Source organism: Tupaia chinensis, unplaced genomic scaffold, assembly GCF_000334495.1.
Source record: "Tupaia chinensis unplaced genomic scaffold, TupChi_1.0 Scaffold143584_1, whole genome shotgun sequence".
Classification (NCBI taxonomy): Eukaryota; Metazoa; Chordata; class Mammalia; order Scandentia; family Tupaiidae; genus Tupaia; species Tupaia belangeri.
The window spans coordinates 3,916,873-3,926,671 of record NW_006203430.1 but is presented as its reverse complement, the minus strand read 5'-3'; the positions used below and the strand labels follow the sequence as shown (position 1 = coordinate 3,926,671).

Below are 9,799 nucleotides of genomic sequence, written 5' to 3'. Positions count from 1 at the left end.
GCAGTTAGCGTAATGGCTATGTCACTGGACTCCCACGTAGTCGACCGCGGTTTGCGTCCCAGACCCGGTGGCCTAAAACTCACGCTGGGCACGTGTGCGTGCGTGCCCAAGATCCTGAGAGGAGAATGGAGAAGAAGGGATTGCGGCGTGGCCATTCTCCCTGGGGGGTGATTTCTCGCTTTCTGTCTCTCTGTCTCTGTCTGTATGGTGAGTGCACACACCCCATAGCAAAAACTTCTTAAAAAAAAAAAAAAAAAAAGCTCAATGGTAAGAATGTCAGTCCATTAAAACAAAAAAAAAGGACAACTGAAACACCGCTTAGTTTTAACATACTAAAGGATGTACTTATTCTCTACTTTAAAATTACACTATTTATATATTTTCTTGCATTCCTCCATCTGGAGCGATTATGACTCATTAACGTTATAATGACGAAGCTGAATAGAGAAGTTCTAACACAGTTATTAGTAATGTCATTTCTCCGAGTAACCTGGCATTTTAATTCACTTATAAATTCAACCTGTGTAACAGAGTCAATAGACTAGAGTTTAGAAAAATAAATAAAATTTTTAGAAAATTAAATCACATGGCTGAAGGGTAAGATAACACTGTCTACCAAAATCAGTATACTTAGCATACCTTGTAAAGGGTATACAACAAAATAGACTAAGAACCTTGAGTATCTGAATACCTTCCTTTACGGGTGGTTGCACTAAAAAATGGCAAGGGTTAACTTTCACATTGTTTTCTACATGAGTGGAGTTTTTGAATGTGCTGTACAAAACCTGAGTAGATGGGGTGGCTTTAGCTCAAGTGGTTACTTCCTCAGTCCAGAGTTCCCACCCACAAAACCGTAGTGGAGGTAGACAGCAGTCCCGTTTATAATGGTCACACAGTATGTGTTGGATATGATGCACCGAATTATCAAAGAACAAAAACGGTGTCGCTCATGGAGTTAATTTTACAAACCAAACATAACTACATATTGAGCTGAGAATAAGTTACTGATAGTATAACTGTTAATGTAAAATGTGACAGAAACCACTGGCTAAACAGGTGCACCTGATAATCTAATTACCTGAGTATGTCCTGTAAGAAGATATAAGTCTCTCCCCCCAATTTTCACTTGTATGTCCTGGATCTGAATCTACAGAATGAGAAGAGACAGGAGAAAAGAAAAAAGCACACGAAGGGAAATGCAGAATTCAACAAACCAACATTTTCCAAGAGACTATTAGTTAGTCAGTCATGATCTTTCATTGTTTTTCCAAAAGATTAGGTTTAAAGTAAAGCCAAAAGTGTATTTATAAAATAAGTTTGGCCCACACCTAAGACTGGAATATCTGAAAATTGAGAAATTCAACTGTTTAGTTTTAATAATAGATATTACTAACTGCTTATGAAAACATATCATTGCTTTTGATGCTATATACTTTTTCAATCTCTGAATAATGATACCAAAAGCAGTATTACATTACTGGTTTTCTATTTTAGGATTTGTCTTCAGAAAACTTTAATCACCCTTTTTGTTTTATGAGTGCCAAAACTATTCCAAAGACATTTGAACGCTATAGATTATAGTATCATCCTAAACCACAACCCTTCTATAAACTTTATACATTTCAAAATGGTGTGAATTGTATGGAAGTCCTTTTTAAAAGAAAGCAGCCTAAATCAAAACAATTTATTAGTAAAGAATATGGAATTCTGCCTAACTATTTATGACAGAGAAATAAGAATATGGAGAACTGACTTTGGTAATATGACCAGAGAAGATACTTTTACTTATAAATAATATGTCATTGTCATTCACAATACTACTGATCTCTTATCCTCAACTTATTAACCTACATTTATCTTTCCAAGATTATTACAGACAGTATTAATTATCTCCATTATTTATAAGTAATCAAGTGTTGGAAAAAAACTTACAGAGTAAAGTAATCCTTACCATTTAATATTTGAAAACTAAAGATAAACCTAAGTTTAGTGATAAGAAGGTCCACTTAATTGAAAGGGGAATCATTAATAAAATAGCATTTAGAACATTTTCAAAGTAAGCAGGTAAATGAACTGGATGACCAGACTTTAAAAACACATTTCAAAACTGAATACATTATAGTTAGCAACTACATGAATTCCAACTGACTTTCATAATAACTGTCTTTACATGCGAAAATTTTTAAATGGCCTCCACAGATTACAAAGCAAAGAGAAAAATGGCAACCAATAAGATATGCTGATCAAATTAAATGGATTTTTTTAAACAGATTAAAACACAGTGGATAAACTGGATTTTCAATTACAGTCATTAATATAAAAAATCAGTTTAACAGTTTGCTCAAATCTTCTTTTAGAAGTAACCAATCCATTCCAACTGTATGGATCCTTTGGCTTTTACTCAAATATGTATGTTTATATATGGAACATTTTGATATGTATTCTATAAAGATTGGAATCAGGAATTATAAAAACTAAAGTTTTCTTATCCAGTCCCCTTAACTCAAGTACTTCTTCCGTATATGCTATACTAAGACAAGGCCATATGAGACTCTTGCTATTTGTAAAACTGACGTAAAACTCTTGAGTGCTAAGCAGAGCAATTCTCTCCCCCTGATGTGTTCTTTATAGCAAGGCAAAATGAGCAGTATTTGCATTTTAAAAACAATCTTTTTGAATTAGTATTCTGCCTTGGGTTCCAAGAGAATAAGCAAAAAATATCCAAAGTAATTTTTAAAGTTTGCCCTGTATGTATGAAATTTTTGTAACAAAATATCACAGCAGAGGAGAGAAGAGTTAATCTGTAATAAATAATTGTCACGAAAATCACGAAAGGTAACTGTTCTTATTAGGCAAAGCACTTCTTTTTATTTGCCAAAGGGCACATGCACTTGCCAGAGACAGAAATGTGGGAGAAAGGAAAAGCAAGAAAGCACCTTCTATGGGGAAGAATCACATCACAATCCCTTCTCCATTTTCCCTCTTCTCATGCATCCAGCATGGTTTTCAAGCCACCAGGTCCAGACTAAGACTGCACAGTCAGCTATGTGGGATCTAGCCACCTTCACCACTATATCACCAGCTGCTCCAAGCAAAGTAGTGCTTATCTGCTACTTTAAGACAGTTTTCAGAAAATTTACATCTATTTATATATTTTTCAAAAAAAAAAAAAAAAAAAAAAGTTCTTCTCAGTCAGCCAGATGGTGTGGTGGTTATAAGGTGGCTGGATCCCACAGGGCCAACTCCACAGTGAGTCCTGGATTGGGTGGCTTGATAATAAAGGAAAAAAATTTTCCTCTTTTCAAATGTGTTTGAATCACATTAAGTAAGGCAAGGCAAGTCCTGGGCCAGCCCTATAGCCTAGTGGCTAAGGGAGCTAAATCCCACATGGTCAACTGAGGATCCAATCAGCCCCAGTGGCTTGAGAAATACTCTGGGCAAGTGTGTGTGCATGCCCCAAATCCCAACAGAATAGAGAAATGGAGAAGGGATTGCAGTATGACCATACCTCACTGGGGGACCTTTCTTTCTCTGTTTCTCTCTCTTTTTTTTTAAGAACTATTTTATTACTACTACTTTTTAGTACGACCAGAGAGAGATACACAGAGAGAGAGAAGGAAAGTGAAAAAGCAAGTCACTAGGTTCAGGAGAGAAGGAAAGTGAAAAAGCAAGTCACTAGGTCCAAGACTTGAATCGTTGTTAGCTATGTGGGAGTCCAGCACCTTAGCTACCATGCCACCTGCCAGCCCCTCTTGTTTCTCTCTTTAGTGAGCATGCATGACATCTGGCAATTAAAAAAATAAAAAAAGCCAAAAGAAAACATTAGAAAGTCAAAAAAGAAAAAAAAGAAAAGAAAGGCAAACCAAGCAAACAATTAGTAAATAAAAAAGTAAAGGATACTGTATTTTCTTAGGCATCTAAACATACAAACTAAAATGAAGAAGCATTACTGGGTTTACCTCTACAGAACATTAATTCTATCAAACCTAAGGGGAATAAAAGCCCAATGCTAATTGAGGTTAAAGAAAATCCATATACTGCTGGAAGCTTTGTTAACAGTATATGATTATTTTGGAAAACCATCAAGATTCACAGAAATATGTAATTCTTTTAACATTCTAACTCTTGGTAAGAAATAATTAAGGGTATGACAAAAATTCAGTCTGCAGTGATACTCCTGATAGCATTACCCATATCAAAATAATCACAAATTTAGTTTGGAGGCAAAGAAGAGGCTGTCACATGCAGCCTCAAGACAGTTGTTCAATACTTTCACATTAAGGGATTACAATGTTCTCGTGGATGTCATAAAACTAGGAAAGAAAATAAGTATGATTTTATGACCAAAAATACAGGAGTAAAATTCATAGGTAGAAAACTTATTAACGTGACAAAAGTTATCAGTTATTGATTAAAACTATATATGATATCTATATAGTGTATTATATATGATATAGAGTGTATATATCTTATATATGGACACACATTGTATATTATATAATATTGATATTGTATATCATATGATATATATATGATATATAATGTATATGATATATGGATATGTATTACATATATGGATATATATCCATATATGTTATATATTTGAATATGTATCGTATATACGTGGACATGTATATTCATAATACATATATGTGGATACACACACACACAGATTCAGTGTCAGATATTATAAACTCCTACCCAATATTCATTCTCCTCTTCTTACTAGAAATATCCCAATACCGATCAGAGTGACAATATGCCCAGCTTAAAGTATGTGCTTTCCAGACACCCTTGCCACTAGAGTAGCCTAACCAAGGATATACAGGCAGAAGTTCTTAGGGAGTTGTTTCATCAATGAAAAGAGCGAGACTCACTGGGAGAAAGGCATTTTTGACCTTGATCCTTCTCTTCTCACTTTTTGCTTATAGCAGCAATCTTGTGTCCTTAAGACAAAATACTTAGGAATAAAGCCCACATATGCTAAGGATGGTAGAGCAGAAAGATGAAAAGAGCCCCATCTTTTTTTTTTTTTTGGAGAGATTTTCACTGTAGGGCATGTGCGCTCGCCAGACAGACAGAGAGAGACATAGAGACAGAAAGCGAGAAATCACCCCCCAGGGGGGATGGTCACGTCGCAATCCCTTCTCCTCCATTCTCCTCTCGGGATCGTGGGCACGCACGCACACGCGCCTGGCGTGAGTTTTAAGCCACTGGGTCCGGGACACAAACCGCGGTTGACTACGTGAGAGTCCAGCGACATAGTCATTACGCTAACTGCTGGTTCCCAAGAGCCCCATCTTTGATGGCATTATTTAACTGCTATACCACCTGTGGACTGCCTATGCTTGGTCTTTTTTTTTTTTTGCATTAAATTTTAAAATCTCTGCTTAAGCCAATATTAGTTTTCTGTTATGTTAAATTAATGTGTCATAAACAGAATTTCATGTTTTAAAGGTCACAATTCTCTAAATCTGGCATTATCATAGTCACCTTTACAGATAAGGAAACTGGAATTTGTAAAGTAGTAAAATTATCTGGTAAGAGACAGAAGGGGAATGACCAGGAACTCAAGAATGGTCAAACTCCGGGGCTGGCATGTGGCGTGCTGGTTAAGGACACACGGCCAAGGGTAGTTCGGGGCCCTTACCTGGTGGTTTGCTCTCTCACTTTCCCTCTCTCTCTCTTACTCTGTCCCTCTCTGATCAAATAAATATATACACATATATAATTTAACTTTATATATAAACACACGTATATACACGTGTATGCGTATACATACACACATATACACGTGTGTGTATATATGTTTATATAAGTGTGTATACATAAAGTTAAATTAAATAATTCTTTAAAAAAAAAAAGAATGGTCAAACTCCACAATCTTTGATAATAAATACTATAATAAGATTTAACTCTGCTAGCTTTGCGCAGTGGCAGTATCGTAGCCAATGAGGTTTATCCGAGGCGCGATTATTGCTAATTGAAGATTTAACTCTGCTATAATTATAATAACTTATCTATCAGGATTATATTGTAGGAGAGATTGAAAGTAAAAGCTAAAAATAAGAAAAGCTAGATGAAGCTAGAAAAGTGGTAAATATAATGATATAAGTGCATGACTGGACAGACAGAATTTGGGAAAGAACTACAGCATAATTCTGTAGTTCTCTATAGTTCTTTGATGAAGCTGATATATCAGATTAAGAAATGTCTTCTGGATAAGCAGTTGTTTTTATATTTATTAGGTTATGTGGGTCCTTGTATGTATTGGTTTCTTATTACTAATATTCTATAGGACAAAATTTACAAGGATTCTCTGATGGTTAAGACAATGTAGGTAAATACTGAAATGACAGAAGCAGATACACTGCTAACTTGCCGAAGCATTTCAGAATAGTGAAGTCCTATGATGCAGCAAGACTTCAAATTATGCTGTAGTTCTTTCCCAAATTCTATCTGTCCAGTCATGCACTTACATCATTAGATTTACCACTTTTCTAGAAAGTCTCATCCTTTAAGAAATTGAGAACTTTGAAAGTTTAAGTCACACTGGGGTATCTCATAATAAAGAGTAAAAATCCCTCATTCAGTTGACGGCATTATTGCTGGCTTGGGGAATATGTGGGCCTTCCCTAGACAATAATATGAATACTTGTTTTCTTAAAGCAATGACTTTATTTTTATAAAATATATGCCCATTATTTTAAAAATGTCAGGACATGTAAAAAATACAAAGTGGAAAGTAACAAATATCCTAAATCCTGAATATAAAGTATTACCATCTGGTGAGCATTGTTCCAAGCACCCCTCTAAATATACATAAAGACAAAGGAACTATAGAGAAAGAAATTTACATAGTAAGAAAATAACATATACACACTATTCTTAAATAAAAGGTTTTAAAATTAATTTGACTTTAACATAAAAAGAAAAGAAACTAAAGAAATTGCTTCTTTCCTGAGATACTATATACTAAAATAAAAACAAATTTCAAATAAACATTAAAATATATTACTTTAAAATACATTATTTTAATGTCGATAAAATGAGTTAATCCCTGTTATGAGAAGAGGTGAGTTACCATTATTCCTTTTTTTCCCCATATTCCTTATCCTTCAAGGTTTATAATATTTGTATTTTCTGTGGACCCCAAATATACCAACCAGGCTTAGGCTTAGTTGCTTTATATTTAAATATTCCTATTATATTTTTCCTTGTGTGTGTTAATATATCACACATTCATTTACATTCACTTACATACAGATAAATACAGATGTACAGATTATGTTGTTTAATGGAAATACCACATACTGTTTCCTGGTCTAGTTTTTCACTTTCAATACCATGAACATCTTTCCATAACACCTCTTCTTCTACTTCTTATTTTTAAGTGTGAAATTATATTTGTTCATTAGATTTACTAAGAAACATTCTTGCTCTCATCAATAATTATTTATATAAAGGGAATGAATGATGGTACAGGCAGTAAAATGCACTATGGTGAAGCTGAACCATGTGAAAAGCACTGGGTCTGCATCTAATGATGTCCCTAGGGACACCAGGTGTGTATGCCCAGGATCCAGGGATGGCTGAAGCTGGGCTGGATCATGGCTTCAAGACCCTGTTAAGAGGTGCTATCTCTTTGTCACTTGCTTATGGAAGTAATAAGTAATTTTTAAAAAATTATTTATATAGATTAAAAGCAAAATAGGAAATTATTCAAATATCAAGAAAATTAGTCACTTTTACCGCTATCATTCTTATAATTCCTATATTCCTATAATTTAGCCCAACTAAAGCAAATCCTGATTTCTAATCCATGATCACTGGGCATGGTTTAGACCAGCAACAATTTTATTAATCGTTATAAGCTATATTTCTTTGACCATTTCTCCCCATATTTCTTTAAAAGCAATTCTGTTGTTCTGAATTATGTGTCTGTACCTTTTGTTCATTTTCCCATTTCTGAGTTTTTGTTTTCCCATTTAATACATCTTTAAACACTAAACATTAAGGGCTGTCATACATGTTATAAATAGCTGTCCTTCCTCCATATCTTTACCTTTAGTTTCAGCTAACAGTTTAAAATACAATACACTCTATAATAAAAAGGTCAATATCAAATATGGAGCTTGATGATATTAATTACCTTTCATATGAGAAATATCACTTAATGGTTGTCCAGATTCTACTATTTTTGTAATTATAAAAAATAAAAGAGTTGGATTGTTAGGGACCAGCAGATGGTGTAATGGGTACATTGATGGACTTTCACACAGCTGATTCAATTGAGTCCCAGACCTGGAGGCTAAAAATTCAAACCAGGCACATGTGCATGCATGCCCAAAATCCTGAGAGGAGAAAGGCATGTAGCATGGCCATACTCCCTGGGGAGTGATTTCTTGCTTTCTGTTTCTCTCTCTCCAGCCAGCAGTGTGCCCCTATAGCAAAACTCTTTCTCTCTCTCTTTTTTTTTTTTAGGTTTTTTTTTTTTTTTTTTGGGGGGGTTTTTTCGCTGTACGTGCGTGTGCTCGCCAGAAAGACAGAGATACAGAGATAGAAGGTGAGAAATCACCCCCAGGGGGGATGGCCACACTACAATCCCTTCTCCTCCATTCTCCTCTCGGGATCTTGGGCACGTACGCACACGCACTCGGTGTGAGTTTTAAGCCACTGGGTCTGGGATGCGAACCACAGTCGACTGCATGGAAGTCCAGCGACATAGCCATTACACTAACTGCTGGTCCCAGCAAAACTCTTTCTCTTAAAAAAAAAAAAATAAAAAGGACAGTTGGATTGTAAATAATACATTTTGCTTTGGGCCTAGAGAAATTTTTCTTAATGTTTTGGTTATGTGATATGTAAAATCAAATTCTTTTTTTTTATTTTATTTATTTTTTGGGGGGAGAGATTTTCGCTATAGGGCGTGTGCGCTCGCCAGACAGACAGAGAGAGACATAGAGACAGAAAGCAAGAAATCACCACCCAGGGGGGATGGTAACACTGCAATCCCTTCTCCTCCATTCTCCTCTCGGGATCTTGGGCACACACGCACACACGCCCGGCATGAGTTTTTTAAGCCACCGGGTCTGGGACACGAACTGCAGTTGACTACGTGGGAGTCCAGAGACATAGCCATTACGCTAACTGCTGGTTCCCTATAATCAAATTCTTTATCTATCCAGTATTTACTGAAATTTATAAATTCAGCTTACCAAAAGTAAAAATATATTTTAAATCTATTGAAATTTTGTTTGGTAATAGACTTAAATTTTTAAAAGACAATTTATTACTATTACTATTAAAAAATAAAACTTTAAAAAGTTATTTATTTATTCATTTTTTTTTTAAATTGACCAGAGAGAAACACAGAGAGAGAGAGGGAATGTGAGAAAACAAGTCACCAGGTCCGGGTCTCGAACCATGGTCAGCCATGTGGGAATGTCCAGCGCCTTAACCACAATGACACCTGCTGTTCCCAAAACTTTTTTTTAAGAATTATTTTATTGGGACCAGCAGTTAGCATAATGGCTATGTCGCTGGACTCCCATGTAGTCGACCATGGTCTGATTGCTGGACCCAGTGGCTTAAACTCATGCCGGGCGTGTGTGCATGCGTGCCCAAGATCCTGAGAGGAGAATGGAGGAGAAGGGATTGCTACGTGGCCATCTCCCTGGGGGGGTGATTTCTCGCTTTCTGTCTCTTTCTTTCTGGTGAGCGTACATGCCCTATAGCAAAAACCTCTCAAAAAAAAAAAAAAAAAAAAAAAAAAAAAATTTTTAAAAAAATTTTTTTT

At 35.4% G+C, this 9,799-nt stretch overlaps 1 protein-coding gene and 1 non-coding gene across 6 annotated transcripts in view; one reads left to right on the top strand and one right to left on the bottom strand.

The window, feature by feature from the left end:
* ANKRD12 (ankyrin repeat domain 12) overlaps positions 1-9,799 on the bottom strand; it is a 152,124-nt gene that overhangs the window by 84,004 nt on the left and 58,321 nt on the right. For 4 of the 5 annotated variants that reach the window (XM_027766498.1, XM_027766499.1, XM_006164020.3 and 1 more), the window contains exon 4: positions 1,079-1,147. The exons of the other annotated variant lie outside the window; for it this stretch is intronic. In XM_027766498.1, the coding sequence (XP_027622299.1) occupies positions 1,079-1,147 (69 nt within the window). The remainder of the gene's footprint in view (positions 1-1,078; positions 1,148-9,799) is intronic. 5 annotated transcript variants of the gene reach the window in all.
* On the top strand, positions 5,923-6,057 carry LOC114005248 (U4 spliceosomal RNA). The gene has a single exon (XR_003547124.1). It is a non-coding gene; the product is annotated as a U4 spliceosomal RNA (small nuclear RNA).